The following is a 25,466-nucleotide window of genomic DNA, read 5'->3' as shown; positions in this document are numbered from 1 at the left end:
TAAAATCTATTAGAAAATTTATTTGAAGATCTCGATAACTTAAACATCGATTGATAGAGACTTATCGATATGGTATTGTATTGCGTAATCAGCTGGGAAACACGCAGCTGAATCTTCAAAATTACCTGTTGCATTTAATAGTTTAGACACAAATTATATACCATGTCATTCCTGCGAAAATCGGTGCATCTATTGGGTTCTGTGGCGAGGCGCCAACAGCACCTGAAAGTGGTCAGTACTTGGAGTGATCAGATGGGTTTGTTGTTATTTGTTTGGTTTTACCCTTGAAAGATTGGAGGAGCGATCTCGACAGCTGCTCGGGACTTCAGCTCAAAGCCATCGGATGATTACGCCAATTTTCCGGGCGCTAAGGCTCCGTTTGTCAGCAAGTTGAACCTCATTCAACCGGAAGACTATGCGCCAATACCAATTTACCGGGTGATGGACCAGGATGGTTACATAGCGGATGAGAGCCAGGATCCCCAGCTGAGCCGTGAGGTTGTGGAGAAAATGTTTCGCGACATGGTGCTGCTGAACACCATGGACAAAATCCTGTACGAGTCCCAGCGACAGGGCAGAATCTCATTCTACATGACCAATTTCGGCGAGGAGGCTTCACACATTGGCAGTGCCGCCGCCTTGGAGATGCGGGATCTCATCTACGGCCAGTATCGCGAAGCGGGTGTTCTGGTATGGCGTGGCTTCCGTATCGACCAGTTCATCGATCAGTGCTACGGCAACACGGACGACTTGGGTCGCGGCAAGCAGATGCCCGTCCACTACGGCTCAAGGGAACTTAACTTTGTCACCATCTCCAGTCCGCTTTGTGAGTTAACATAGTCTCATTTATTAGATGAGCGAATGCTTATTCTGTTTCTCTCTGTTGGATGACAGCCACCCAAATGCCCCAGGCCGTTGGTGCCGCCTACGCCATGAAATTGAGGCCAGACAACGATGCCTGTGTGGTCTGTTACTTCGGTGAGGGCGCTGCTTCCGAGGGAGATGCACATGCCGCCTTCAACTTTGCTGCCACTTTGGGTTGTCCGACTATCCTCTTCTGGTGAGTAACTTTAAGATCCACAACACATAACTTTGATAAGATAACCTATTTTGTAGGTATTTCTTATCTTATCAAAAATACTATTGACTACTCCCTGCTTTATTCAAATAAGTTTCTCCATGACTTACATTTCCCCACAGTCGCAACAACGGCTTTGCCATATCCACACCATCGCATGAACAGTACAAGGGCGATGGAATCGCCGGACGCGGACCTATGGGCTATGGAATTACCACCATTCGAGTGGATGGCACAGACGTCTTCGCCGTCTATAATGCGATGAAGGCTGCCAGGGAGTATGTCCTCAAGGAGAACAAGCCGGTGGTGTTCGAGGCCCTGGCCTATCGAGTGGGCCACCATTCCACCTCAGATGATAGTACAGCCTACCGACCAGCGGAGGAGATCGAGATTTGGAACTCGGTGGAGCACCCAATATCCAAGCTAAAGCGCTACATGGTGCACAAAGGCTGGTTCGACGAGACTGTCGAAAACGAATACGTCAAGGACATAAGGAAAAAGGTTTTGAAGCAGATCGCAGTGTCCGAGAAGAAACTTAAGCCCAACTGGCGTGAGATGTTCGAAGGCGTCTACGCGGAGATGCCGGATCATTTGATTGAGCAGCGTAGCGAGCTGGAAAAACATATCGAGGCCCACAAGGAGCACTATCCCTTGAAGAACTTTGAGAAATAGATTCCAGATGGGTGCCACAAAGATGCTAACAACTCAGAAATCAAAGCGAACCGAGAGACTCGATCGAAAGTGCATTTATTATGATTAAGCAATAGGCAAACAATTTTTTGTGGGTTCAACCCGTTTGTTATGACTCATCTGTACAGGTGGGTCGGTGGATATGTGAAATTAGACACTTAAGTTTGGGTTTTCTCTGACCTACGAAGAGAATTAACTTGGTTGCATCCTAGGTCTTCATTTGCACATACAAAGTGACCCACTCTGGTGCAGGTGTTATGAAAAGGTGTTAAAATTTATTAAATTTGATTTACATACAATATACATATACTGAAACAATACGAATACAAATATATACTTTTGACTTAACGCAACGCATCGCAGACAAAAACGCGGGTGGAGATGAAGCTACCTGTTGCAGGATGACTCGCTGAAGCTTGGCTGGAATGATGCAGGAACGGGAGTTGCCCCTTTCAATTGGTGCGTAGCTGATAGTCGCCGTTCTGCGTGATGTACCGCACCCATGGCAGCGCCTGATAACCGCTCTTCTCGATGATCTTCAGATAGCGCACCTGGATGCCCGACGTGGTAAAGTAGGGAATCTCGAAGCGCACCTGAATTGGCGGCTTGCCCTCCGTATTGTCCTCGCTCTCCACGCTCGGCAGACCGAAATGTGCCCGCATTAGATACTCCTTGCCACCCGGGAACGATTTGATCGTCCAGATGATTGCGTTCTGCTCCGGTGCGTACTTGCAGCTGCCAATGGTGGTCTTGAACTTGGGTGAGTCCGCGTCGGCGGGCACTGGTATGACGATCTCCACGTTGTTGGCCGTCGATCTTCGCTTGAACTGAGACTTCGCCTTGATCATGTACTCCACACGGGAGTGGGCATGCCGCTCGATCACCGATTCGATCCAAATGAGGGGTTTGACCTGTCAAGAAGGGTTTAGTTAGTCATGCATTCCTTATTTTCGTGCTAAGTTCTTAAAAATACTTACATGCGTGTTCAGACGATAGGACATCAGTTCGAACTCGCCGTCCGGAGGAATGAACGAGATTGTGCGGTCATTCTCGAAGCGCGACAACCGCACGCACTGGTGGAACTTGACGTCCTCCAGCTCTACGGACTTGGACTTGCCGCGGCCCGTGCTCTCGAACAGAACCTTGTCGTTGAGACCCAGTCGCAGCTCCGGCATTCCCGACAAGTAGACACGCATCTTAATGGCGCCCACGATCTCGCTGCGCAGCACATTGCCATTGGCGTTCGCCAGAAGATTTACCGACTCGATAACGTCTAGGAAAACCTCGTTCTTGCGATACTTGATGCCCTCGGAACGCCAGGATACTGCATTGGTCACGGCCACCGGGATGCGGGGCTGTAGCTCCAGCTTGTGACCCTCCTGCGTAATGTACTCCTGCAGGATTTTCGAGTCGGTGGTCTGCGGGTAGCCAAAGTCGAGCAATTCATCCAGCAGCTCGTAGATGATCACGAAGTTGTCCCGAATGGACTCCTCCTCCAGCTCCTTGAAGTATTCCACAAAGACCTGGGCGATCTTGTGCAGAAAGACGAAGACCAGAGCGATATTAACGTTTTTATTGCGCGGCGTCGTGGATACGATATAAAGATTGTTGGTTTTGATGTAGGCAAACGTTGTCTCCGCCGTCTGAAGGATCGGGGTGATAAGGCCCTCCTCCTCGCGCTCCATCAGCAGCGGCATGAATTTGTCGATCACGGCCATGTCGATGTTGTCACCGCGGTAGTTCCGCGATATCAGCACCTTGCCCTTCACGTCCAGAACGAAAATGGCCGACGAAGACATGACTCTTGGTTCCCAGCAGCTGCCACTTGTCCCAGGTGTAAAATTCCCAATTGGATCGAGTTGGAGGTCGCTTCGATGGTTCTACTGCTCGCGGCAGGCGTTGCCCGTGGAAGTTGGCAACTGTCGCGAGTTGGCGATGAGTGGGCTAGGTCTATCAATGGGCTAGATTTACATATTCCGTTTCGTGGACTGGAAAATGCGAATGAAAACTCCGAAATTTCTTACGTCGCCTTTTCAGCTACTGCTTCTTCTTATTAGTTGGCCCACCAGTGTTGTGAAATGTTCACACCAGGTGTTGGGCAGTGTGACCAGGTGAGATTTGACTAGTGTTGCTTTTCTAGCGATTTAAGCTTACAGCGATTAAAAAATGTGCAACGTGTAATATTTTTATGTTTCTGTTTTTAAAATGATTATTTTTTCAAATATTTCCTTTTCCCTTTAAATTGAAATCACATTTATTTTGGCGAATGTAATCTAGCATCTCTATTGTGCCCCGGCATTTATGCCCATCCGCAGTACGGCCACACTGCTGCTAGCCCAGACGCTGCTTTTGTGGAATTGTTAATTATTTACTTCGGCGAGCATGCAAATGAACCCGAGCGTCACAATCGAGCGCAAACGCGTCGACTGCAGTGTCCTGCCAAAGGGATGGCAGCGCGACGAAGTCCGAAAGTCCGGCAGCAGCGCCAATAGTAACGCCAGCAGCAACAACAACAGCAGCAGTGCCACAGCCAGCAGCAACAACAACAATAACAAGGTGGATGTTTTCTACTACAGGTAAAGAAGAAGAGCAGCACTACTATATAGAATACTATATACCTAAAATCGGAACACTGCACGCTGTTGAATCGGATAAACGTTTAATCACTTTCACTACCTTTCTGTTATTACATCCGCATAAACACACACACACACACACGCCATATACACCACACACACGCACACGCCTATGTATACACACGCACACGAACTACCACCACCTAACCCACCAAAAATATCCATCCACCGCCGTGTCTGTTCAGCAGTCCCACAGGAAAAAGGGCGGAGGGAAAGCCGCAGGACATTGCAATCCCTGATTTCCAGTCTGGCAAGATGCCACACCGCGCCCTGCCCTCGCCCTCCATTTCACTGTACCGCTGCAGCGCCATGCCGCTGCCCATAGCGAGCGGGGGCGGTAATGGGGCCACCAGCGGATCAGCGTCCAATGCCCTCAAGCGCAAGTTCGCCCGGAGTCAAGGAGGCAATGCTGCAGCAGCAGCAGGAGGAGCTGCTCCCCCGGCAGCGGCTGCCTCGTCAGCAGCAACAGCAGCATCAGCATCTGCTTCACCATCAACGGCCAATCGCCAGCAGCAACAGATCGAACTCAGGTAGAGCCAAGTGGAGGAGCACTTGACTCTTGCATGCCAGCGTGTCATGTCTTGTTTGCCAGGACGCAAGGTCTACAGCCTGCGGCAATCAAAAATCATGAAATCAAAAATACCCAATGAAATACACAATTGGCCAAAAGATTCGTAGTTCTCTTCAAAAACGCTGTAGCTCTGTGCCACCTGAGAATTTTGTTCACCATCTCTGCATGCTAAAGCTTCACTTTACGTTTTGTCTTATGTGCTGTTCGGTGTTTTAGCTTTTTGCAAGCGTTTCTCTAATACATTTCCAATCTTTAATCCCTTACAGCCGAGCCCTGCGCACAGATGTCTCCCTGGTGCCGCCCATTCGACAGACTGCCTCGATCTTCAAGCAACCGGTGACGGTGATTCGCAACCACAAACAGGATCCCGCCAAGGCGAAGAATGATCCCAAGCATGGCACTCGGGAGAAGCCGAAACAGCTGTTCTGGGAGAAGCGACTGGAACGACTACGCGCCTGCCACGACAGCGGCGAGGAGCTAGACGACATCTCACTGCCCAAGACCATACGCACCGTTGGCCCCAATGTCAACGAACAGACCGTCCTCCAGTCGGTGGCCACGGCCCTGCATATGCTCAACGCCGGCGTACACGGCCAGAGTTCTACGAAGGCTGATTTGACCAAGAATGCCATGGCGTTTATGAATCCTGAACAGCCGCTCATGCACGCGGTGATCATTTCGGAGGACGACATACGCAAACAGGAGGATAGGGTCGGAGTGGCGCGGCGAAAGCTGCAGGATGCACTCAAGACATGAGTTCAATGGTTACCCCTCATGCATCTACCAATTCCATTGTAGGCTCTAACGTCTCTATCGTATTGACCCCTATTCGAAATCTACATTTAAGACTAGTGTGTAATAAACCAAATCCAACTCCAATCGAGGAATACTGGTTTTTATTGGACGTCGAGAAATCTTCGCTTGTCTTTTCCATGACGACAGGGCTCTGTTATCCAATTTTATTACGCTCAGATGACTTTAAAATGCTATTTTATACAAGACGGTTTAAAAACGAATTCGAACTATAATACATAAATCGAATATTCATACTAGGTCGATTTGTTTGGCAAATCTTTGGAACGAAACGCTATTTACGACGAGATTATCATTACCTGACGAAATTCCAAAGATTTATGGCCAAGTAAATCGATCTCCTTCAGTGTTTAGGCAAACCTTTAAAGCTGGACAGTTTTTGTGCTTCATCCCCACATTGTATTTTAAAATATATATACTATACACATAGATATCGTTGCAGAGATGCGATTAGTCTAGGCCCTCCTCCATCTCGTCATCCTCGTAATCTATGCCATCGTAGTCCGTCGAAGCGCGTGTCGTTAGCTGCAAGGATGAAGCAATCGGAATTTGCAATTAACTGAGAATTTTGCACGTGCTCAGGCTGAGGCTGTCTACAAGAGTGTCTGGAGCCAAACGAAGACATTGAACCAGAACTATCGAATAAGCTCCAGCCAGTTAAGGGTTAAGAACTACAAATTTCAGCCAAAGATACCCACCTGGTTGTAAATCCCACGCCATGCCGCAAACGCTCCCATGGCTAAGACGGCTCCAACGCCGGCCACTATTTTGGTGTTCAGCTCGGAGTCCAGGAAGTTGCGCTCCGAGGCCGTCAGACTGGCCTCCGTGCCACTGGGTGTCTTTGTGAGCTTGACGGAACTGTATCCCTCGTTGCGGAATATGTCCTTCGTGATGCGGTTGATAAAGTTCACTAGGTTCTGGCAGCCCTTAATGTGATTCTGCAGTGGATTGTTGGGCAGTGTGATCTTAAAGATGATGGCAAGATAGCTGTAGACAATGGCATCAAACTCGCTGTAGGTGTCGCCAAAGAACCAGACCTTGCGACCCAATTTCCGGGACAGTAGATTCACTACCTTTTTGGCATTGACAACGAGCTAGAAAGTGAAGGGTGATAAAATTCTTAGTTAAAGAGATGTCTCGCTTTTCCCAACATTGATAAGATACATTGATAACAAAAGATCAATACATGATGAAATAACAAATACTTCTGGGAAACTGGTTCGTATTAATATAAACTGATGAAACGGTTCCAATCAAAATGCAACTTGGTTGTGAATCATAGGTTAGATAAACAAATTAAGCAATCCTCAGATTTAAAGATTCAATAATATAGTATGAGATCCTATGCAATCGAAAACACTCACGTAGTCGCCTTCGTGCTTGTCCAACTTGTCGTTCACATCGAAACCGGCCATCACCTGGACCACGTCGCAGGCTTCCCTTTGGTAGGACGACGGGTAGTAGAAGTTGAAGGGGAATGGCGTGCGCTTGGCGTAGAGGCCCCGCGTGGTTGTGTCAAAATTGTTGGGCTCTCCGAACAGGAAGTAGTGGTAGTAGGCATGCAGATTGGTGAACACCCAGTTGGCGTAGGCGGTGGACAAATGCTTTTGTTTAGTGCTTAAATGCGCATCTATCGGGTAACCCTGGAAGAATGATACGTCAAGTTAAGCACATAAAAAAACATATCTATAAATAGAGCCTGCAGTTTGTTCAACCCGGCATTGTTTCGCTCACTCACCTCAAGATCCAGCACGCGCTTTATTTGCCTATAGCCCGCGAACTTCTGGTTGCCGATCTGCAGATACGGCAGCTTTCCGGCTCCCGAACGCAGGGGATTGGAACTGGTCTGCACGTCCATGGGGCAGCGGGTGAATCGCAGGAGGCACTGTTCCCGGCAAAGAGGCGCTTTCATCAGTTTCTTTCATCAGCGATAATGGGCAAAACAGGCGTGCTGACCGCCGTGTGATGCAACGGAACTTACCAGAGCACGTAAACATTCAAAATCTATGGACGGCAGTCCGTACTCCCCCTTGTACACATACAGCATGGCTCCCAGTTGCATCTCCATTGTGTCCTAGTCTTTGCTCGCTCGTACTCTTGTATTAAGCCGCTTTTCAACAGTCCATCAGCATGTCAGCCATCCGAATTTGAATCCAAAAATATATGCCAGAATTCCTGGCCGACTGCTGCGAGTGCTTTCAGACTGATAACTGCTGGGCACTCGATATATCGCTCGAGCATAACGGCGCCTTATCGATTGCCGGCCAGGGATGCTGCTACTCTAAGCTCATTTTGGCTACAAAATAGCTATATTCTGTACGAATATCTGTTTGACCTTAATTGCTATTTATGTTTATCTTTATTGCTATTTTTGTTATACTACCAAACAAATGTATGCTTTTATCTATATGAATTTTTACATATTTACATAATTTTACATTAGCTAGATCTAGCGAATATTGCCCAAATGTTTGGTCCCGCTGTTATCACGGAGATATCGCAATTTGCGCATCTCCAACCCATCTGTTTGCGAAAAAACATTAATTTTGGATTTTCGCACTAAATTAGTTAGCAGTCATGAATCTGATAAGCGGCATCAAGTTGTACATCGAGAAAATGTGCTCCGAGTCGGGACCGGGCATGAAAATCATCCTTCTGGACAAGGAGACGGTAAGTGAAAGGACTGGCAATCAAATCCCCTGCCATATGACTGAAAATCCACATCATTCCCCAGACTAGTATCATTTCCATGGCCTTTAGCCAATCGGACATGCTGCAGCGGGAGGTGTACCTGTTCGAGCGCCTGGACTCAGGAAGATCCAACGAGCGGTTAAAGTATCTTAAATGCATCGTCTTCATACGCCCCACCAAGCAGAACATCCAGCTACTGGCCAACGAGTTGCGGAACCCCAAATACAGCGCCTACTACATTTGTAAGTGGGTCAGAAGAAGCGCCCTCAGAATAGTACTAAACTCATAAATAGATTTCAGCAACATCATTCCCCGGACGGACATAAAGTACTTGGCAGAGTGCGACGAATCCGAATCGGTGCGAGAGGTGAAGGAGCTGTATGCGGACTACCTGTGCGTCAACCCCAATCTGTTCTCATTAGGCATTCCCAATTGCATGGCGAATCTTAATTGGCTGCCGGACGCCCTCAATCGCAGCATGCAGGGCATCACAGCAGTGCTCTTGTCTCTTAAGCTGAACCCAGTGATCCGTTACCGAGCCGGCTCTCAGGCAGCGCAGCTTCTGGCCAAGCTCATCTACGAGCAGATCACAAAAGATTCCTCGCTATTCGACTTTCGCTCCAACATGGATGGCGCTGCGCCACCGCTGCTGCTCGTGCTGGACCGCAGGGATGATCCTGTGACGCCGCTTCTGCATCAGTGGACATACCAGGCCATGGTGCATGAGTTGCTGCACATAAAAAACAATCGATTGGACTTGTCCAATTGCCCCAATGTGCCGAAGGACTTCAAGGAGCTGGTCTTATCCGGTGATCAGGATGACTTCTATGGCAACAACATGTACGCCAACTACGGCGAAATCGGGTCAACCATCAAGCAACTGATGGAGGAGTTCCAGCGCAAGGCAAACGACCACAAGAAGGTGGAGAGCATAGCAGACATGAAGAACTTTATTGAGTCATATCCGCAGTTTAAGAAAATGTCCGGCACCGTGCAGAAGCATTTGTGTGTGATTGGTGAACTGTCGGCGCTGAGCAACAAGAGGAATCTCTTCGAGGTTTCCGAACTTGAACAGGAGATCGCTTGCAAGGCGGAGCACTCGGCCCAGCTGCAGAGAATCAAGAAACTGATTGCCGACGAACGGGTTTCCATCGATGACGCTCTAAAGTTGGTGGCACTTTATGCTTTGCGATACGAGCGACACGCCAACTGCGATACATCTGGACTGCTGCAGATCATCAAAACGCGCGGTGGACGAGCGGCTATAGTGCCCTCGCTGATCGAGTATGCTGGAACCCACGTACGGCAAGGAGATCTCTTCAATATGGTGCGGATAACGGACGCCGTAAAGCTGACACGGAATTTGATTAAGGGACTTAAGGGTGTGGAAAACGTATTCACGCAGCACACTCCTCTCCTGAAGGAAACTTTGGAGGACGTGTTTAAGGGCCGCGAGCTGGATCCCCTCTTCCCGGCCATAAATTCAGAGCTTGTGCCATTCCGACGACCACCGCAGGAGGTTGTTGTGTTCATTATTGGCGGCGCCACGTACGAGGAAGCCTTAGCCGTGCACCAGCTAAACAACGCCGGCTATAAAGTCATCCTTGGCGGCACCACCATCCATAACTCGCAGAGTTTTATCCAAGAGGTCATGGCCGCTACCAGTGGCATTCAGTTTAAGCACACCAAATCCATGATCAAGTACTGTTCTACGGATAACATTTAAAGCCTATTTTGACTAGATAGCCCCAATTACATTGTTAACTATTTATTAACTACATATGAATGTGCATTATGTATTAAGTCTATTCCATGCATTGTACCAATTCAAATCCATTGGACTATTTAACCTTTTAAGCGTAACCATGTAATATACCTGTAAACATATTTATTGTTATTCTCGTGGGTAACACCAGGCAACGCCTTGGACAAAATGTATTATATTCAGCTATGTGTGTACAAAAATACTATACGCTCGTTGTCCTTGCAATAATTGCACCCCGTTTCGGCGAAAAGTTCCTTGGCAACGTTTCCTTTGGCTCAAACAAGAACCTGAGTTTTTCATTGGAGTTCAATTGACCATCATGTCTAGCACATATTTCAACGATATCTGGCACCAATCCCAGCATGAATGCGAGCTGCTCTCCACGATTGACTATGAGAGGCAGCACCAGGATGTGGAGACGACGGTGGCCACCATGAATGCAGCGGTCGGATCCGTCGCAGCCGATGCGGATGCCAAGGCCTTGCTGCAGTCTAGTCTGTACGAGTTCTATCTGCGCTACATATGTCTGAGCAATCGGCTGGAGGATGTCTACGATAATGTGGGTGAATGATAAATAAAAGTGATATATATGAGGAGTTTCTTATATCCTCAACTTTTCGTAGATGATTCAGCCTCAGAAGCGCCAGTTGGTGCGTAAGTTACTGGACGCCTGTCTGGGTCGAGTGGTGGAGCTGAAGCACGATCTCGTGAATATCGACTTGATGGAGTTCAGCTACAACGACGAGGTGGTGGAACGCCTGCGCCTGACGCCCATGGAAACGGAGCTGAGGATACCACGCTACTTTCTGCGTGAGCGTCAGCAGGAGCTAGAGTTTCGAAAGAAGACCATGCATGAGATCCTAACGAAGCTGGGTTGGCTTGAGGAGCACGAGCTGGAGGAGACGGTTACCACCGAGATCGAAGCCATTAGGATGCTTCAAATGCATGAGCGAGCGCGACAAGGGCGCTTGCGTGCCCACTTCATGAAGGAGATTCGCATCCTTAAGGAGAAGGGCAAGTCGGAGGAGCGCACCGAAAAGGAGCGCAGTGACTCCGGTCTGTTGGCTGCCATGAAGATTCAGAAGATGTGGCGTGGCCACACAGCCCGACGAATAACGCGGCGCCGCAAGATGGAGGAGATGATCCTGATCGGAATGCTGCCACCACCGCCGGCTGTGGTCAAGGAACGAGCCGAGAAACTGGAGAAGTTGCAGCACAACGAGAAGCGCTACCAGGCGCAGGCGCTTTACGGCAAAGAGTTTGAGGAGCGACAGAGCGCACTGAAGGAGGAGATTCGGGCCAAGCACGGAGCCAGCATGAAGGAGGACATCGCTGATGAGATTCGGGCTTGGGTAAAGGACTGCTACGACAAGACTGGCAAGCTGCCGGACTTTCCCTCCGAGGATCAGGGCGGCTCATTGCATATTTTCAGCAGACCTGGAACTGAGAGCGAGCACAGCCGTTCGTCGGCCCGCTCCTCCAAGGAGTCGCGAAAGACCAAGGATAAGTCCAAGTCACCCGCTCGCAGTGGTGACCTCAACGTCAACGAAAACCAAGACGAGGAAGTTAGCTTCCAGCCGGCACCGTCCGTCTGCCTACCAGACATCCGTGCGGAGATCGATCTGTGAGTAAAGATGTGTAATAAATTAATCTAAATTTAATCTTTTTACAACTTCAGGTTTAACGATACCTGGCGTGATAAGGATGAAACTGGTGTGCTGAGCCAAGCGGCCTATGAGGACATGATCTACAGCGACAAGTACCAGGAGGTGGAGCTAGAGTTTCGGCGCGCCGTCGACGATGTGATGCGCCAGGAGATCGAGCTGCTCCAAACGGCGGTCGGCAAGAAGGTGAAGAAGAGCAGCAAAAAGACTCGGCGATCCGGCAAGAAGAGCAAAAAGAAGAAGGAGAAGGATCTAACGCCGGATCGCACTACGGAGTCGCTGTACGAGGAGTTGGTCACGAATGGCATAATCCGGAAATACCCGGAGCTAAGGCTAAAGCAATTCCTGGGCGACAAGGCGTTGACTGCCAGGAATGGCACGAATCCCTCTCCGGGCGACATTCGTCAGATTCTCACGGAGTACTGCATCCTTCCACTGGGATCTGATGCCATTCACAACTGTACTCCATTGATACGTTCCATCCTGTTGGCTGGACCCAAAGGATCCGGGAAGAAGGCACTGCTCCACGCCATTTGCACGGAGGTGGGTGCCGTGCTTTTCGATCTGACTCCTGCCAATATTGTGGGCAAGTATCCTGGCAAATCGGGACTGATAATGCTGATCCATCTGGTACTGAAGGTGTCGCGACTGCTCCAGCCTGCGGTGATATTCATGGGCGATGCGGAGCGGCCTTTCATGAAGAAAATTCCGAAAACGGATCGCACAGATCCCAAGCGGCTGAAGAAGGATCTGCCCAAGTTGATTAAGAACATTGCTCCCGAGGATCGCGTCGTTTTCATTGGCACCTCCAATCTGCCCTGGGAGGCGGATCAAAAGCTACTGCAATCCGTCTATAATCGGTTCATCTATATTCCTCGACCGGATTACGGCGCCATGTCGCATGCCTGGAAAACATTGTTACAGTGCGTAAATGTGGGGGGATTAATTTGCAAATTAATCTATTGATTTGGTTTATACCACGACAGCGATTACTCTGGTGGCATTTCCAACCTGGACACCAGCGCCATGGCCAAGATATCAGATGGCTATACCATTGGATCCATAGATGCATGCCTCAAGGAGGTGATGACCTGCAAGCGGAAACTCCAGCTGCGCACCCAGCCGTTGACCAATGCCGAACTGATCAATGTTCTGTGGTAACTAGATTTGGCTATGAAGTCAGATATAAGTTAGATTCCATGCCTTGTAGCTCACGAGATCCTGTCTATCGCGAGGAGGAGGAAGCTTTCGAGTCCTGGTGGTCGAAGACCCCCCTCGGCCGCCGTCGACAGCGGTTTTTGGAGCTGGAGGAGGAGCGATTGCTGGAGGAGCAGGCGCAGGCGGCCAAGCAGGGAAATGGTAACAAGAAAAAGGGTCTTAATTAAAAGGTAATCACTGCACTTCTTATATTTAAGCCTAATTTGTAAGGAAACATCATTGGATTGCTAATGGTAACCATTCATTCAACGCTATGGCTTGCTTTAAAATCTTGCTTTTATTAGCAAACTACAATTTAAATGTTCATGTCTATGAACTAATATGGCATTACATTTTTCATAAACTTTGATACTTAATAAAGTCAATATATCTTTTTCACTACATTTCAATTAAAAGAGCAGCATGCATACATATTTATGATTCAATTAAAGACTGGCAATATCCTATTTTAAGGTGTAGGTAAAGTCCTTGTTGCCGCACTTTAGGTGCACCTCGTTGACCGCCAGGCAGAGTGTGTCCTGATCCTCAAGGAGCTCTTGTAGCTCCGTTAGCTTCTCTTTGAGCAGTGCTTCCTGATCGCCAACGCACCAAAGAAGGCTGACATGGAACGAGGCCGGATCATAGAACTGCTGCAGTCGGTAGTCGAGCATCACCTTGTCGATGGGCTGCAGAATGGCAGTCATCTTCTCCACAAATGCAGCATCCAGGGGTGCTGCAATGAAGGTCCTGGTTCGCTCCTCATTCGTGTAGATCCGCAGTCCCTGCAAAGTGGCGGCGAATCTAAAAGAGGATTGGTCATCAGCATGGAGGATACTAGATTTTAGTGGGTTAAACATCTCACCCCGCAGAGCTGTTGAGAGCGCTTTGCAGGGATCGGGAGAACTCATCGATCTGATGGTACTGCAGCACCACTGTTCGACTCAGGCTCAGATGGAGCGACTCGTTCGGCTGCAGTTCCAAGTGTGGCTCCAGACGGGCAATGGCCTCCGATTGGAACTCCTCCAGCTGGTCAACACATGCAGTTGCCGGCACATAGACGTAAGTGGCCCAGTTTCCCCGCTCGTGCTTAAAACTGCGGATGCGACCGCCATGTTCCGCGGGATCATCCACCAAATCGTCGACGAACTCCTCAGGCTTGGGCTTCTTGGGGCCCAGCAGGGCGGCTGCTGTGGGCAGGGCAGGTCTTCGGCGGTTAAAATGTAGAAATCTACGGGTATTCCAGTAAAGCACTTTACCTTTTCATGGTGATCAACGCGGGAGTTTTAATGTTTTTGGTGCAGTCCTCATCCTCGGAGGCGGAGGAGCTGCTGCCACCATAGTCCACCAGGGCCATATTATTATTTATTTATGTATTTTTCTTTGATTTTAGTCAACAAGAAATGACCAACAGCCCAACATTCGGCGGTTTTTATTTACATTTATCGATTAAATTCAAAGTGATGGTTGTTTAGCTTTTTTTTTAAATTTATTTTGATAAGCAAATTTATTTTAAGCAGCTAAATTGTCTCTCAACAAAAAGGAAGACAAAGTTATGAAATTCACTTTTTATCATTTATTTAGTGCATATTTTTTAGCTTTTTTTTACTGGGAAATCTCCCGTTAAATGTATTGACCGTTAAATGCCTTAAAATTTAAAAATTTTGTTTTTATTTGGACTAAATCGATGGAAATGCACAAATTGGTCTACTACAAACTAGCTTCAATAGCCGGGCATTGCTCGCCATTCTTCTCCAGCTTCGACTGCTCCCACTGGTAGTTGTAGTACCTGCCCAGTTGGAAGAGCTGCGTCAGACTCACGAAGAGATTAACCGCGAACAAGCTGTAGTTCTTGGGAATGATCACCAGGGAGTAGCGCGTCCAGATGAGGTTCGTTGCCCCAAGAGCCAGACATCCGTTGGGCGAAATCTTGTCCGCAGGACGCGTCAAGTCACTGAGACCCGCGATAACGAGGCTCTGTGGTGGAATATACATGGAATGGTTGCGGAGATTAGGGAGATCTGGCCGATAGTGCAGGGTAAGTCCCCTCATTGACTGCAAATCCGAATGGCATGTTGGCAAAGCTCCCCCCAGTCAAAACAGAAAAAGTATTATGAAATATTCCACTAGCCCACAAACCGCACAATCATTCAGTTATCAGAATCTCGCGCGTGGAGAGGAAAATGTTATATATATATGTACTAATTTATCGCGGGCTTGAACAGGTTTGCCGAGAACTAAACAAATAATAATAAAACACAATATTCGCCCACAGATTTGTTTATCAGCTCGATGATAATGGGAATTGGCTAAGGACGCAGGGTTCATGGTTATGCAAGTGGTTCCAAAACTTACCCACTTAACGATTGGAGCCCAGAAGAATATCGTCTTGGGGCCTGAAGAAAAGATATGTTAGTATCCTCTCTGTCTTTGAAATACCTCTATTTATGATCACCTGCTGGGTGCATCCACAAGGGTCGCATCTTGGGGGGCACATACTTGTCGCAGGCCTGGATAAGTCCATTATACGCCCTGGAGTGAAGACCCTTTCCGGCGGAAGCTGCAGCCGTGGGTGCAGGTGGAGTTGGAGGAGTGGCAGACATTCCGGACTGCAGCTGTTTTTCCTATATTTTCCAACGTCCAAGCAATAGCAGTTGCACAGAGTAACTGCTGGTCAGGTTTGCGAATCGAGAGGAATTCTATATGGCCTACCTGTAGTCAAGTATTTGTTGAGTATGGGCTGATTGATTGGAAGCGCTGGAATAACAATCGGCTGGGATTGCGATAAACCAGTTGGGAAGTAGTGCTCCGGAACAATCTGAGGCACAACAGCTCCAACCAGGCGTCCATCTACAACTGAGCTTTCCGAAAAGTCCGGGGTCCATGCACATATGCTTATGTTTCTCTAGTATTATTAGCTTAACGCTCCTGTTATCACCAGCACTATCAGCCACTAGAATACGACGACGCCAGCCCCTCTTTTCGCACTTTGCTTTTGCCGCAATGCTAATAAAAGCTGTTAGTTATATTCTCCTTTTATTGGGTTTTAATTAATTTGTGTTGACTAATTGTGTAAAACTCAACACTGTTATCGTTCATTTAATGTGCAAATAGATTCATCACACATGGCGTATGAGTTATATTCTTGATAGTCCGGTTTTAATGCAATTAATAACACCTTTTTACATTTAAATTTTCATTTTCTATACGATTTGGCGTACTTATAATAATACCGTTAAGGAAAGACTTTTAGCCAACTTGGTTCATTATGTTACTGACTTTAACCCAATAAAACGAACAACTACGTTTATCTAGTTACTAAAGTCTTAAAATGTATTGATTTATCATTCTCGTTTCGATTTAACTATACGCAAAGCCTCCACTGTTACAACTTAAGTAATACGAATCACGTCGATAAGGCGGTGTACCATAAATAATAATGGTTAACAGGTTGAAAAACCAGGTTGGCGCGATCTGCGAGCACAGCTTTCTCTTAATCCTTTCGTTTACGTTGTGCGTTGTGGGATTTGTATGTACATAACAGTTCGATTAAAGTCTATATAAAGGGTACAGCACCGGTATTCGATTCGATATGTATCTAATTTTGCACCGCCGGCAGCTGCTGCTCCTGCTTCAGCTTCTCCTGACTCTGGTGGTAGTGGTAGGCCCGTGCCAGCTGCACCACCTGCGTGATGCCCACGAAGAGATTCACGGCGAACAGGCTGTAGTTCTTGGGTATGATTACCAGCGAGTAACGCGACCAGATGATGCCGGTGGCAGCCAGGGCGGCGCATCCAGACACGGAGATGGTGTCGGCTGGTCGGGCCAAGTCACTCAGGCCGGCGGCAACGAGACCCTGGCAAAGAAGATATAGGATTAGATTGCTTATTTCATTTTCTTATGACTAGATGCCACGATGTGCTTCATTATACTATATGTTAGTGTCGCTTTGGGAGATCCCAACTGGCTGTTCTTTGTTTTTAAAACAATTCATTTGTTGTTTGATATATGTATGAGGCTTCTATATTTAAGATATGTATAGCCACTATTGAAACAAACATAATGAAATGCATAAATCTTGGCATATACATATATGAACAGTTTTTGATAATTATCGCGATTTTGGGGAACCTTTTTTCATAGGGTTCCATAACAGAAGGCAATCCGCTCACGAACACAACCGCATGCGGTTATCAAGCGCAGGTTGCTCGAAATAATCAAATAATTTCATTTAATGGCACCTGCGCTCAGATTTGTCTACCGTCGTTTCGGATTTATGGTGAACTATAGTATGTGTGCGATAATGAAAATCAGCGAAGGTCGTGCGTCGTCCGAGTTATGTAATCCCATCCGTCTGGGTTTCTGTCTACTTACCCATTTGAAGACGGGTGCCCAGAAGAATATCGTCTTGGGACCTGGAATCAAATCAAACCTTAAGATGTGCTCTATATGTTGCATAGTGTGGGACTTACCAGCTGGATGCATCCACAGTGGCCGCAGCTTGGCGGGCACAAATTTGTCGGCGGCGCCAATCATCCCGTTGTACAGCTTGGAGTGGATGCCCTTTCCGGCGGAAGGGGCGGCCGATGGTGGCGGCGGCGGAACGGGCGGGGGTGGCTGAACGGCTGTGGACGACATTTTGTTGTTGTTGCTATTTGTGCGAAAAAATTCCACGGGGCGCAGTGATGATAATTTATGCGTCCAAACTCGTTGGCTGGCAATCACAAAATAAAATCTACTATGAAACGCTAAACAACAAAAGCCAAAAAGCTTCGTGAGAGAGCGAAAAAGGCAAAGAGAGCAAAAGAGAGAGCTAGCACCCACACAACCGCATGCTCGAACAGCTGAGCGCGCTATTTACTAACGTGTTTAATTTGACACGTTAAGGAAATACCTATACAATTGTACCTACAACCCGTACTTGACTTTCTAAAAACTGCAAAAATCATGAATTCATTTATTTAATCTCTTTAGGAACAGGTTTTTGCCCGATCACAGGTTCATTAGCTGCCGCACAACATCCTTGACCTTGAGGAGAGTGTGCCAATTTCCGCAATTTCCGCAGCTAAATGTTGACGGAAGCAACAGTGTCTCAATTGAATGCAGCGCTACCAATACAAGAGCAGCATCTCTATAAATAGCACGCCAATGCAAGTTTTTTAGGAGTCACGCGACAATAGTGATGAGTAATTTTTCACTAATACAAATAATGAATTTCAAAATCTTATATTTATTAAATTTCACAGGAAATGGCTTATTAAAACACATACAATTACACAATTATACAAATAATTTTAGCACCCCAACAGCTGGCGTACTACAGCTAGACAATCTGCCATCTCCAATTCTAGTGTTGGTAAACGTTGTCCCGCCTACATATATAGTTTAAAAAAGATTATGTTAACATAAATTAGATTAAAGATTTGTGCTGTACGAGCTAGAACCACTTTTATAAAGTTAACATTCACGACAGAATTCGAAATGTCTTATAAATAATTATAGAAGCCCATGTAGATGATGGGTAAGTTACACGTAAATATTTTGAGTAGTTCCAAAAACAACCGCCAGGCGAACCTCTCTTTAAATGATAGTACAAATATGTAAAAATAAAATGAAGAGCTATTTATTCCCACACTCCTCAAGGTTATCAAGTAAAACATGCACCATATCACCCAACTAAATCTTAATAATTTAAAGTATCCTATACTGTATACAGAACACTAGCGAAACTGATGCCTTGCAGATGAGTAATTAACATAATTTGATCCCTCAATTGAGGGAAACGCCCAGTCCCTTCTGTTGCAATCCGAATTGGATGTTCGGTCTGATTGTTTACAAATATTTACTCGATCTGTTGCCATGTGAAAGCCGATTTTTCAGCTGCCCTGCCAGGTAGACGGGCAATTGCGCATTAATGGGAAACGTGCTCAAGTGACGCACTAGCTTAAATAAACGCTAATTATTAGCAGCTCGGCCGACGGACAACTCGAATGGCTGGTCTTGAAACGCGACACACTTGTGCTTATAAAATTCCGCTTAACTTATCTGCCTGGAAACAAAATGATGAGTGGCCTGTTGCTTTTATCGTTTTCATGTTAGAAATGTATACATATGTAATTTCAATTACAAATCAGAAGCGTAAATATTTAAATAATTTCATATAAATCAAATAGGTCTACATTCTTTTTGAAATCTGTTTCTCATTCCTGTGTGTTTATATTTTGGATGATCTATAGCAGAGTCGCTCCAATCGGAGAAGTCCTTGCATTGCACATTCACACACCCAGGAGTGTGTGTATGTCTGAATTTTGTAATTTTGATAACACAGAATTGAGAGAAGCTAAAACGGCTGCAGCGGATTATCCGTTGTGTATCCTCCAGAGTTCCTATTCTCGTCCCTAAAACGAACCCGGCTGTCTAATTGCTGCTGTGTGGTGGACAAAGTATAATGCTATTATTATGTGAATTGGTTGACGGCTCGTCGGGCTTGTTCATACACAAGGAATTGTGTACGGATAAACGCCAAATTATGTGTGTTGCACGTGTTTGGTTTTCACTTTACTGCTACTGCGCGGCTGCTTTCTGATTAAATCGTTAAAAGTTGAATGAGTTCATCGTTAGCCTATCGGCGTGCGGATCGAAATTGTATTGTGCGCCGTCGGAGCTCGGTGCCATGTTAGTCTGTTCGCCCTGTAAAGGATTAATCCAAAACGATTTAGAATAATAACAAAGGGCTGAGTTAAACTGTTAGCTCACCTCATCAGTGAAGTATTGATCGATGATCTCATAAGCTAGTTTGTAGATTTCAACGTTTTCGTGGCTCTGCAGCCGCTCGATCTTGGCCAGGCCCTCGCATTCCTCAATGCAGTTGGCCACCGCCTCAACATGAGAATCGGCCACTTTTAACATATTGTTCAGACCATCCAAAACCACCTGTAAAAAAAAAGGGTGAAATGTGTTACTCCAAACGAATATGTGAAGAGACGCAATTAAACTTACATTTATAACTTGCGTATCCTGGCACGAAAGGAGGTCACAGAATGGCGGGATAACGCCCTCCTTGATTAAGGTGAAAACCTGTTCGCGGTTGCCGCTAATGGTCAGATTGCTGATGGCCCAGGCAGCCTCCTTCTGTGTCTGGAACTCGCCCTTGCTTAGGTTCTCGATAATTTTGGGTAGGAGACCCACGTTAATAACAGCCTGCACTTGCGACTGATTTCCAGCGGTTATATTCGAAAGGAACCAAACCGCCTCCTTTCGGATCTTCTCCTTGGGATGCGAGAGCAGGCCCGGGAAGTAGGAGAGCGCGTCGTAGTTGAGCACAACCTGTGTCTGCTCATCCGATCCAGTCACAATATTGCCAACAGCCCGCAGTGCGGCTGTCTGAACCTTGACATCGCTGTTGCCCAGCAGTGGTATCAGCTTGGGTACAACTCCACTTTCAATGACCATCTGGATCTGCTCGTTGCCGCCGTCAGTCAAATAGCTGATGGCCCAGACCGTGTCCACCAGGATGTTCGTGTCGGTGTGATGGATTAGCACATTGAGTGCGGGCAGGATCTCATGAATGGTGGCTGCCGGGGGAGCCGGTTCCTTGTTGCGGCACAAATTCACAATCACCCATGTTACATTGCGCAAGAATGTGATGGGGATGTCTGGCTTGATGAACGACAAAAGTGGCTGCACGACTCCGTGCTTAATGACAAAATCGCGGAGCAAAGGACCATCGCCTATGATGTTGCCCAGGGCCCACACGGCTTGTTCGCAAACATTGGGAGCGGGCGAGTTGAGAAGTTGAAGGAAGAGCGGCACGGCACCGGCGGCAACAACCTATAGAGGATTATATTGCATTAAAACAAAGAAAGTGCTGAGTGGAAGAGCTGAACTTACCTCATTGGTCTGGGCCGATGTGCCAGAGGCAATGTTGGTCAGGGCCCAGGCGGCCTCGAATTGGAGCATTGTGTGATTGTGTTGTTTGAGGCACTCCACCAGGATGGGCAAAATGTCGCTTTGGATCAGATCGTTGATGGGTGGATTCTTGTCCGACGATAGCAGCTTGCGTGCAGCCTGAACGGCGGCAAGTTGCTGCTCCGGCTTGGTGGCGTCTGCGGCTGCCTTTGCCAGCTTCTTCAGGTCAATGGACGAGGACAACTGCTCCTCCTCATCTGTGTTCGAGTCCAGATTGGGCACATTGCGGCGCTTGAGAATGGTCTCATCGCGCTTGTTCTTCCTCAGCTCAACGGTAACTTCGTTTCTGCGACGTCGCATTTCCTGCAAATTAATAACCTTTATGTTTCCCATTTTCGCGGTAACTTGCAATTACTCACATCCTGGTCTTTCCCTTTGTTTTTGAAGTTTTGTAAACGATTTTGCTCCATCGACGTCATTTTGTCCGATTTTTTCTTATAAGGTGTCGCTTTCTCGATTGACTGCTTAAAAGTGAGTTTTTAAAAACAATTGAATGCGATGATGGCGACGTACGCCTCCTGGCGTATTCGATGAACAATTAATAATTTGTTCCAATTGCACACCAGCCAATGGGAAAAATTATTCGCACCCACACCAGCGCACATCCAAGAAAAAATAACGTAGAATCGACCAACACAGTTGCAGCACAACACGATGGCGCAGGCATTGAAAAAAAGAAATGGCGAAAAAATACATGAAAATTAGCAATGCAACGGGCGAAAAAAGTGTTTCTCTTGGTCCTCGGTAGCGGATACTTACGTTTTTAGCTCGTAAATTGGGTTTCTCCCACGACACACACACTTTCTACGTCTTTTAAAAGCGATCAAATTCTTTCCTTTTTATTAAAATTGCAATCAGTGACAACGACGTAAGTGAAGTTGGCTGCGGTTGGCGATTCGGGACTGCCACTTCGATTGAAGTGCCAATCGTCAGATCTGAACTTATGTCGACTTATTGTTTAGTCGCTGAATTTTAGACATAAGCTCGTGGTGTGAAATTTTACTAGCTTGCTCCGTTGAAGTTTTAAGCTATGATCCAGTTGAACATTGTTTCTATAATTTAAGTTATAGAAATTCATATTATTTAGGTTTTTCAAGCTGGCGCTCGTCATGGCGGTACTATTACACATCCCTAGCAAAGTATCGATATCTTTGAGCTCTGCGAACTGTAGATACCATCACGAGTGTCATCACTATTATTGAAACTTCTGTCCAAGGAAGACGTGCAGAAAAACGCTTATTCGGGAACAGCGACTAATTCGCTGATCTGTGGCGATAATCCATTAGCATGCATAGACGGTAGGACGATCCGCGCCCAGCGAAAGAGTAATGACGGAGAACACAGAGAAAGGAGCGAGCGTAGAAACGCCTCAACTGGCGGGGTCTCAGCCAAATCCTCCGGATCAGGAGCCACTTCCACTGACCGAGATTCCGCCAATTAAGGTAAAGAGCGAACGACCGGACGCAGAGGTGGAGGCCAAACTCCGGGCCATGAATGCCAAGATCAAGTCGGAGATGGTGACTTTGATGCGGAGGAGCAACAGCAATGAACTGGGCAACAGGGACGAGTCGGGGGACAGCGAGAGCTCCGCATCGGCGGACGACAAGAAGGACATTAAGCCTGTAAAGTCCTCGAACGAGATCCTTGCCGAGCTATTCGGCGTATTCAATGCCGCTCCACCAGAGGAACTTCTAGACAACAATCTATTCAAGAAAAAGAAAAAGGTGAAAAAGGAGAAGAAAGATAAGAAGGATAAGAAGGCTAAGAAAAAGAAGACGACCAAGTCAGATGGCGAATGCAGCGACTCGGAGGCGGAAGGCAAGCACAAGCATAAACGTAAGAAGCACAAACATAAAGACGGCAGAGTCAAAGACAAGGAGAAGGAACGGGACCGCGATAGGGACAAATCTAAGGAGAAAGATCGGGACCGGGAAAAATCTAAGGAGAAGGATCGGGACCGCGACAAATCTAAGGAGAAGGATCGGGACCGCGTTACGGACAAATCAAAGGAGAAGGATCGAGACAGGGACAGGGATAGGGACAAATCCAAAGATAAGCTTACGGCAGCACAAGCTCCCTCCGAGAAGGAGAAAGAAAAGTCTGAAAGCAGGAAGCGCAGCGCGGTGGAGCCTTCCAGTCATTCCGAAAAGCGGGAACGACATGAAAGGGAGAAGCATCGCGACTGGGAACGAGAAAGGGAACGGGAAAAGGAGCGTGAAAGGGAAAGCGTCCGCTCCCACAATAGCTTTTACAACGGTCATCGTGAAGCGGATCGCTCGAAAGGATCTGAATCAGCGAGCACAAAGTCACGGCAGGAACACGATCTCTCCGATATCTCGCTCTCCGATGAGGAGTCGTACCTCCGGGAAAAGGCTTCCAACGGACGCAGACGGGCGCACAACAGCTTTTATGATGGAAAGGAGGAACCCCCGGTTTCACCCAGACGGAACGTGCGCGAATCCAACACCAGGAGGAACCGAAAGTCAAGATCTCGCTCGCGTGACCTCGGCATCGACAAAAAGCGCTTGCTCGAGATTGCGCGACGAAATGCCATTAACATGTTCAAACGGGGAACCATGCCCGGTGTGGCTAACATGACGGCAGAGGTCAAGGACAAGGTGCTCGTCAAGATGCGCTACGGAGGACGCACTATTCAAGATCTTACCGACTTCTGCAAAAAAATCTCCAACGGCGACGGACTGTCAGATCTGAGTTCTGAAGAGGAGTCCGATGTGGACAAGAATGGTAATGCGAAGGCCTTTCATCATCCCTTTCAGCTGAAGGAGCGCGAGCCAATTGTGATGCATATACGAAACTCAACCGCGCTGGTTCCAGCACCACCTCGACTAGACGAGCAAACAAAGGCCATAACCATGCAGTTCCCGGTGTCATCGGGTCAGACCCATCGCAACAATGAGGTGTGGGTGCCGGTGGATCCTAAGGACTCGCTAGTGCCGCTGCCCTCCCTACCGCCAGCAAAACAGGCCACCAATATGTTTAAGGAAACGCCGAAGAACGTATTTGCGAAGTCGATACCATTGCAGGAGCAGCAGGAACCCGCCTTTAAGCCACTGGGAGGAGCAGTCGTAGTCCCACCCTTAGCCGCCACTCAGTTATCCACTGTTCCTCAACCCGTCCCGTTGACCGTTCCCAAAGAGCTTGTCCCTCCGGCTGTTCCCTTCGTTCCCGAGGTGCCCATCCCGTCAACGTCACCCGTAGCACCGACGCAAAGTCCTTCCATTTTTCCCGATGTTACGCCGCCTTCCATGGACGTATCCAGCATAATCACCCAGCGTCTTAGTGCCATACGACGCCTGCAGGTAAGCTCTAGAACCATTTGTCATTTCAACGGTTAGCTTCATAATTTTGTTTATCTTAGGAAAATCCGGCCGACTCTGAGGCCTTAAAAATGATGTACACTGCGCATCGCAACATGTCGTCGTGGGCCAACTCAAAGCATCTGCCCGGTCAGTTCACGGGAAGCACGGGTGCCCAAGTGATGAAGGCCCATGAGCTGAACAGCGGTCCGCAGCTGTGGGTGCGCAAGGACCAAATGACTTCCACCAAGCCGGTGACTGGGGGCATGGGCATGGCGCTCCTGCAAAAGATGGGCTGGAAACCGGGCGAGGGACTGGGCAGATGTAAAACTGGATCATTGCAACCACTTTTGCTGGACGTCAAATTGGACAAGCGTGGCCTGGTGTCGCGCGATGACTTAAGACCGCCGCAAACGCGTGCACCGGCTGCCCAGCGAAGAAATAAAAACATGGCGGGACCAATTGGAGCTGGCCCCTGTCCAGCAGTTCAGGGTGCGGGACCTGGACCGGTGACGCCCACGCCGCTGGTCACCCAGGATAAGCATCCCGTGTGTGTGCTCAACGAACTGACCTCGAAGAACAAGTGGATGCCGCCGCAGTATAAGCTGCGTGAGGATATCGGGCCCGCTTACAACCGCTCCTTTCTCTTTTCGGTCGAGGTTAACGGACAGACCTTTACGCCGGATAGAGGATGTAACAACAAGAAGGAGGCGAAACTCAATGCGGCCGCCTTATGTCTGCGAGCTTTAGGCATCCTTCCGCCCAGCTAGTGATCGACAGTTGAATAGGCTAATTTCTAGATAGTGAATATAAGTGAATCCCCACACTGTACATAAAAGTAGCCCTATGTTTAAGTTGTAAAGTCTTGTTCGTCTCCTTTGGAGCGATGACAAATATAGTTCTAACATCAAAAATGATGTTAGTTTGACTAAAATTACTGATATTTGATGTACCTCTAACGTTATCATTTCTATCATTTATAAACTACTTACTTTGATGCTGTCTTTCATATCAGTTATAAATTACCTATTTACTTCTAGTTCCTTTTAGAAATCCAAGTTTCGTTTGTTTTTTCTTCA

At 47.5% G+C, this 25,466-nt stretch overlaps 11 protein-coding genes and 1 long non-coding RNA gene across 21 annotated transcripts; 6 read left to right on the top strand and 6 right to left on the bottom strand.

Moving 5' to 3' along the window:
- Positions 1 to 56: 56 nt before the first annotated feature.
- Positions 57 to 2,088, top strand: LOC6728774 (2-oxoisovalerate dehydrogenase subunit alpha, mitochondrial). The gene is made up of 4 exons (XM_002104073.4): positions 57 to 231; positions 292 to 826; positions 895 to 1,060; positions 1,201 to 2,088. Exons 1-4 carry the CDS (start codon positions 163 to 165, stop codon positions 1,748 to 1,750), a joined length of 1,320 nt encoding a protein of 439 aa, XP_002104109.1. The 5' UTR covers positions 57 to 162; the 3' UTR covers positions 1,751 to 2,088.
- Positions 2,011 to 3,945, bottom strand: LOC6728773 (AP-1 complex subunit mu-1). Of its 2 annotated transcripts, XM_039294690.2 has the most exons (3): positions 3,793 to 3,945; positions 2,746 to 3,718; positions 2,011 to 2,679 (listed from the first exon to the last, which is right to left on the bottom strand). In XM_039294690.2, the coding sequence occupies exons 2-3, from the start codon at positions 3,565 to 3,567 to the stop codon at positions 2,221 to 2,223; spliced, it is 1,281 nt and encodes a 426-aa protein (XP_039150624.1). In that variant the 5' UTR covers positions 3,568 to 3,718; positions 3,793 to 3,945; the 3' UTR covers positions 2,011 to 2,220. The 2 variants fall into 2 exon arrangements, with proteins under 2 accessions (XP_039150624.1, XP_002104108.1); XM_002104072.4 differs by having other exon boundaries at positions 2,746 to 3,878.
- Positions 3,946 to 4,045: 100 nt separating this feature from the next.
- Positions 4,046 to 5,854, top strand: LOC6728772 (methyl-CpG-binding domain protein 3). 3 transcript variants are annotated; one of them, XM_002104071.4, is made up of 3 exons: positions 4,046 to 4,344; positions 4,593 to 4,934; positions 5,242 to 5,854. In XM_002104071.4, exons 1-3 carry the CDS (start codon positions 4,151 to 4,153, stop codon positions 5,729 to 5,731), a joined length of 1,026 nt encoding a protein of 341 aa, XP_002104107.1. In that variant the 5' UTR covers positions 4,046 to 4,150; the 3' UTR covers positions 5,732 to 5,854. The 3 variants fall into 3 exon arrangements, with proteins under 3 accessions (XP_002104107.1, XP_016035450.1, XP_016035451.1); XM_016175039.3 differs by having other exon boundaries at positions 4,590 to 4,934; XM_016175040.3 differs by lacking the exon at positions 4,593 to 4,934 and having other exon boundaries at positions 4,047 to 4,344.
- Positions 5,855 to 5,896: 42 nt separating this feature from the next.
- Positions 5,897 to 8,022, bottom strand: LOC6728771 (metaxin-1 homolog). Of its 2 annotated transcripts, none has more exons than XM_002104070.4 (5): positions 7,770 to 8,021; positions 7,527 to 7,673; positions 7,153 to 7,431; positions 6,487 to 6,882; positions 5,897 to 6,313 (listed from the first exon to the last, which is right to left on the bottom strand). In XM_002104070.4, exons 1-5 carry the CDS (start codon positions 7,854 to 7,856, stop codon positions 6,239 to 6,241), a joined length of 984 nt encoding a protein of 327 aa, XP_002104106.1. In that variant the 5' UTR covers positions 7,857 to 8,021; the 3' UTR covers positions 5,897 to 6,238. The 2 variants fall into 2 exon arrangements, with proteins under 2 accessions (XP_002104106.1, XP_016035449.1); XM_016177116.3 differs by having other exon boundaries at positions 6,165 to 6,423; positions 7,770 to 8,022.
- A 243-nt stretch (positions 8,023 to 8,265) lies between these two features.
- Positions 8,266 to 10,444, top strand: LOC6728770 (vacuolar protein sorting-associated protein 45). Its single transcript, XM_002104069.4, has 3 exons — positions 8,266 to 8,458; positions 8,523 to 8,721; positions 8,773 to 10,444. The coding sequence occupies exons 1-3, from the start codon at positions 8,366 to 8,368 to the stop codon at positions 10,203 to 10,205; spliced, it is 1,725 nt and encodes a 574-aa protein (XP_002104105.2). The 5' UTR covers positions 8,266 to 8,365; the 3' UTR covers positions 10,206 to 10,444.
- Positions 10,445 to 10,560: 116 nt separating this feature from the next.
- LOC6728769 (IQ and AAA domain-containing protein 1-like) lies at positions 10,561 to 13,509 on the top strand. 3 transcript variants are annotated; one of them, XM_016175041.3, is made up of 6 exons: positions 10,561 to 10,803; positions 10,868 to 11,868; positions 11,923 to 12,831; positions 12,895 to 13,065; positions 13,119 to 13,267; positions 13,324 to 13,509. In XM_016175041.3, exons 1-6 carry the CDS (start codon positions 10,564 to 10,566, stop codon positions 13,326 to 13,328), a joined length of 2,475 nt encoding a protein of 824 aa, XP_016035447.1. In that variant the 5' UTR covers positions 10,561 to 10,563; the 3' UTR covers positions 13,329 to 13,509. The 3 variants fall into 3 exon arrangements, with proteins under 3 accessions (XP_016035447.1, XP_016035448.1, XP_039150623.1); XM_016175042.3 differs by having other exon boundaries at positions 13,119 to 13,509; XM_039294689.1 differs by having other exon boundaries at positions 10,694 to 10,807; positions 13,119 to 13,509.
- On the bottom strand, positions 13,389 to 14,623 carry LOC6728768 (U6 snRNA phosphodiesterase). 2 transcript variants are annotated; one of them, XM_002104067.4, is made up of 3 exons: positions 14,362 to 14,563; positions 13,968 to 14,309; positions 13,389 to 13,906 (listed from the first exon to the last, which is right to left on the bottom strand). In XM_002104067.4, exons 1-3 carry the CDS (start codon positions 14,457 to 14,459, stop codon positions 13,570 to 13,572), a joined length of 777 nt encoding a protein of 258 aa, XP_002104103.1. In that variant the 5' UTR covers positions 14,460 to 14,563; the 3' UTR covers positions 13,389 to 13,569. The 2 variants fall into 2 exon arrangements, with proteins under 2 accessions (XP_002104103.1, XP_039150625.1); XM_039294691.2 differs by lacking the exon at positions 13,389 to 13,906 and having other exon boundaries at positions 14,121 to 14,289; positions 14,362 to 14,623.
- A 127-nt stretch (positions 14,624 to 14,750) lies between these two features.
- Positions 14,751 to 15,954, bottom strand: LOC6728767 (mitochondrial pyruvate carrier 2). Of its 2 annotated transcripts, XM_016177115.3 has the most exons (4): positions 15,815 to 15,954; positions 15,558 to 15,726; positions 15,458 to 15,498; positions 14,751 to 15,079 (listed from the first exon to the last, which is right to left on the bottom strand). In XM_016177115.3, the coding sequence occupies exons 2-4, from the start codon at positions 15,703 to 15,705 to the stop codon at positions 14,813 to 14,815; spliced, it is 456 nt and encodes a 151-aa protein (XP_016035446.1). In that variant the 5' UTR covers positions 15,706 to 15,726; positions 15,815 to 15,954; the 3' UTR covers positions 14,751 to 14,812. The 2 variants fall into 2 exon arrangements, with proteins under 2 accessions (XP_016035446.1, XP_044779206.1); XM_044923271.1 differs by lacking the exon at positions 15,815 to 15,954 and having other exon boundaries at positions 15,558 to 15,791.
- On the bottom strand, positions 15,814 to 17,740 carry LOC6728766 (mitochondrial pyruvate carrier 2). The gene is made up of 3 exons (XM_002104065.4): positions 17,575 to 17,740; positions 17,477 to 17,517; positions 15,814 to 16,958 (listed from the first exon to the last, which is right to left on the bottom strand). Exons 1-3 carry the CDS (start codon positions 17,738 to 17,740, stop codon positions 16,701 to 16,703), a joined length of 465 nt encoding a protein of 154 aa, XP_002104101.1. The 3' UTR covers positions 15,814 to 16,700.
- Positions 17,741 to 17,815: 75 nt separating this feature from the next.
- On the top strand, positions 17,816 to 19,617 carry LOC123327279. Its single transcript, XR_006541901.1, has 2 exons — positions 17,816 to 18,288; positions 18,349 to 19,617. It is a non-coding gene; the product is annotated as an uncharacterized LOC123327279 (long non-coding RNA).
- Positions 19,167 to 21,990, bottom strand: LOC6728765 (importin subunit alpha-4). 2 transcript variants are annotated; one of them, XM_016177113.2, is made up of 6 exons: positions 21,830 to 21,990; positions 21,430 to 21,588; positions 20,993 to 21,373; positions 20,102 to 20,932; positions 19,859 to 20,035; positions 19,167 to 19,792 (listed from the first exon to the last, which is right to left on the bottom strand). In XM_016177113.2, exons 2-6 carry the CDS (start codon positions 21,487 to 21,489, stop codon positions 19,697 to 19,699), a joined length of 1,545 nt encoding a protein of 514 aa, XP_016035444.1. In that variant the 5' UTR covers positions 21,490 to 21,588; positions 21,830 to 21,990; the 3' UTR covers positions 19,167 to 19,696. The 2 variants fall into 2 exon arrangements, with proteins under 2 accessions (XP_016035444.1, XP_016035445.1); XM_016177114.2 differs by having other exon boundaries at positions 21,430 to 21,531.
- Positions 21,991 to 22,212: 222 nt separating this feature from the next.
- LOC6728764 (protein Son) lies at positions 22,213 to 25,321 on the top strand. Its single transcript, XM_002104063.4, has 2 exons — positions 22,213 to 24,390; positions 24,450 to 25,321. Exons 1-2 carry the CDS (start codon positions 22,399 to 22,401, stop codon positions 25,155 to 25,157), a joined length of 2,700 nt encoding a protein of 899 aa, XP_002104099.2. The 5' UTR covers positions 22,213 to 22,398; the 3' UTR covers positions 25,158 to 25,321.
- The last annotated feature ends 145 nt before the right edge of the window (positions 25,322 to 25,466 follow it).

The sequence above is a fragment of the Drosophila simulans genome, chromosome 3R (genome assembly GCF_016746395.2).
Source record: "Drosophila simulans strain w501 chromosome 3R, Prin_Dsim_3.1, whole genome shotgun sequence".
NCBI lineage: Eukaryota > Metazoa > Arthropoda > Insecta > Diptera > Drosophilidae > Drosophila > Drosophila simulans.
Note: the sequence above shows the minus strand (reverse complement) of the source record. Positions and strands in the feature narration are given on the sequence as shown.

What these genes read in the sequence shown, in the direction of transcription:
- LOC6728770 (XM_002104069.4), top strand. Translation starts at nt 8,366, where the DNA reads ATGAATCTGATAAGCGGCATCAAGTTGTACATCGAGAAAATGTGCTCC. An exon ending in TCCTTCTGGACAAGGAGACG is followed by an intron (nt 8,459 to 8,522) that starts GTAAGTGAAAGG and finishes ATCATTCCCCAG; the next exon opens with ACTAGTATCATTTCCATGGC. An exon ending in ATACAGCGCCTACTACATTT is followed by an intron (nt 8,722 to 8,772) that starts GTAAGTGGGTCA and finishes ACTCATAAATAG; the next exon opens with ATTTCAGCAACATCATTCCC.
- LOC6728766 (XM_002104065.4), bottom strand. Translation starts at nt 17,740, where the DNA reads ATGTCGTCCACAGCCGTTCAGCCACCCCCGCCCGTTCCGCCGCCGCCA. An exon ending in ACTGTGGATGCATCCAGCTG is followed by an intron (nt 17,518 to 17,574) that starts GTAAGTCCCACA and finishes ATTTGATTCCAG; the next exon opens with GTCCCAAGACGATATTCTTC. An exon ending in GGGCACCCGTCTTCAAATGG is followed by an intron (nt 16,959 to 17,476) that starts GTAAGTAGACAG and finishes CTTCTTTGCCAG; the next exon opens with GGTCTCGTTGCCGCCGGCCT.
- LOC6728764 (XM_002104063.4), top strand. Translation starts at nt 22,399, where the DNA reads ATGACGGAGAACACAGAGAAAGGAGCGAGCGTAGAAACGCCTCAACTG. An exon ending in GTGCCATACGACGCCTGCAG is followed by an intron (nt 24,391 to 24,449) that starts GTAAGCTCTAGA and finishes TGTTTATCTTAG; the next exon opens with GAAAATCCGGCCGACTCTGA.
- LOC6728774 (XM_002104073.4), top strand. Translation starts at nt 163, where the DNA reads ATGTCATTCCTGCGAAAATCGGTGCATCTATTGGGTTCTGTGGCGAGG. An exon ending in GCCAACAGCACCTGAAAGTG is followed by an intron (nt 232 to 291) that starts GTCAGTACTTGG and finishes TACCCTTGAAAG; the next exon opens with ATTGGAGGAGCGATCTCGAC. An exon ending in TGTCCGACTATCCTCTTCTG is followed by an intron (nt 1,061 to 1,200) that starts GTGAGTAACTTT and finishes ATTTCCCCACAG; the next exon opens with TCGCAACAACGGCTTTGCCA.
- LOC6728765 (XM_016177113.2), bottom strand. Translation starts at nt 21,489, where the DNA reads ATGACGTCGATGGAGCAAAATCGTTTACAAAACTTCAAAAACAAAGGG. An exon ending in ACAAAGGGAAAGACCAGGAT is followed by an intron (nt 21,374 to 21,429) that starts GTGAGTAATTGC and finishes ATTAATTTGCAG; the next exon opens with GAAATGCGACGTCGCAGAAA. An exon ending in CATCGGCCCAGACCAATGAG is followed by an intron (nt 20,933 to 20,992) that starts GTAAGTTCAGCT and finishes AATCCTCTATAG; the next exon opens with GTTGTTGCCGCCGGTGCCGT.
- LOC6728769 (XM_016175042.3), top strand. Translation starts at nt 10,564, where the DNA reads ATGTCTAGCACATATTTCAACGATATCTGGCACCAATCCCAGCATGAA. An exon ending in TGGAGGATGTCTACGATAAT is followed by an intron (nt 10,804 to 10,867) that starts GTGGGTGAATGA and finishes AACTTTTCGTAG; the next exon opens with ATGATTCAGCCTCAGAAGCG. An exon ending in GAACTGATCAATGTTCTGTG is followed by an intron (nt 13,066 to 13,118) that starts GTAACTAGATTT and finishes CATGCCTTGTAG; the next exon opens with CTCACGAGATCCTGTCTATC.
- LOC6728771 (XM_002104070.4), bottom strand. Translation starts at nt 7,856, where the DNA reads ATGGAGATGCAACTGGGAGCCATGCTGTATGTGTACAAGGGGGAGTAC. An exon ending in ACAAGCACGAAGGCGACTAC is followed by an intron (nt 6,883 to 7,152) that starts GTGAGTGTTTTC and finishes TTCACTTTCTAG; the next exon opens with CTCGTTGTCAATGCCAAAAA. An exon ending in GGCGTGGGATTTACAACCAG is followed by an intron (nt 6,314 to 6,486) that starts GTGGGTATCTTT and finishes TCATCCTTGCAG; the next exon opens with CTAACGACACGCGCTTCGAC.
- LOC6728773 (XM_039294690.2), bottom strand. Translation starts at nt 3,567, where the DNA reads ATGTCTTCGTCGGCCATTTTCGTTCTGGACGTGAAGGGCAAGGTGCTG. An exon ending in CCTATCGTCTGAACACGCAT is followed by an intron (nt 2,680 to 2,745) that starts GTAAGTATTTTT and finishes CCTTCTTGACAG; the next exon opens with GTCAAACCCCTCATTTGGAT.
- LOC6728772 (XM_016175039.3), top strand. Translation starts at nt 4,151, where the DNA reads ATGCAAATGAACCCGAGCGTCACAATCGAGCGCAAACGCGTCGACTGC. An exon ending in GTGGATGTTTTCTACTACAG is followed by an intron (nt 4,345 to 4,589) that starts GTAAAGAAGAAG and finishes GTGTCTGTTCAG; the next exon opens with CAGTCCCACAGGAAAAAGGG. An exon ending in CAGCAACAGATCGAACTCAG is followed by an intron (nt 4,935 to 5,241) that starts GTAGAGCCAAGT and finishes AATCCCTTACAG; the next exon opens with CCGAGCCCTGCGCACAGATG.
- LOC6728768 (XM_002104067.4), bottom strand. Translation starts at nt 14,459, where the DNA reads ATGGCCCTGGTGGACTATGGTGGCAGCAGCTCCTCCGCCTCCGAGGAT. An exon ending in GCGTTGATCACCATGAAAAG is followed by an intron (nt 14,310 to 14,361) that starts GTAAAGTGCTTT and finishes TAACCGCCGAAG; the next exon opens with ACCTGCCCTGCCCACAGCAG. An exon ending in GCTCTCAACAGCTCTGCGGG is followed by an intron (nt 13,907 to 13,967) that starts GTGAGATGTTTA and finishes ATCCTCTTTTAG; the next exon opens with ATTCGCCGCCACTTTGCAGG.
- LOC6728767 (XM_016177115.3), bottom strand. Translation starts at nt 15,705, where the DNA reads ATGTCTGCCACTCCTCCAACTCCACCTGCACCCACGGCTGCAGCTTCC. An exon ending in CTTGTGGATGCACCCAGCAG is followed by an intron (nt 15,499 to 15,557) that starts GTGATCATAAAT and finishes TCTTTTCTTCAG; the next exon opens with GCCCCAAGACGATATTCTTC. An exon ending in GGGCTCCAATCGTTAAGTGG is followed by an intron (nt 15,080 to 15,457) that starts GTAAGTTTTGGA and finishes ATTCCACCACAG; the next exon opens with AGCCTCGTTATCGCGGGTCT.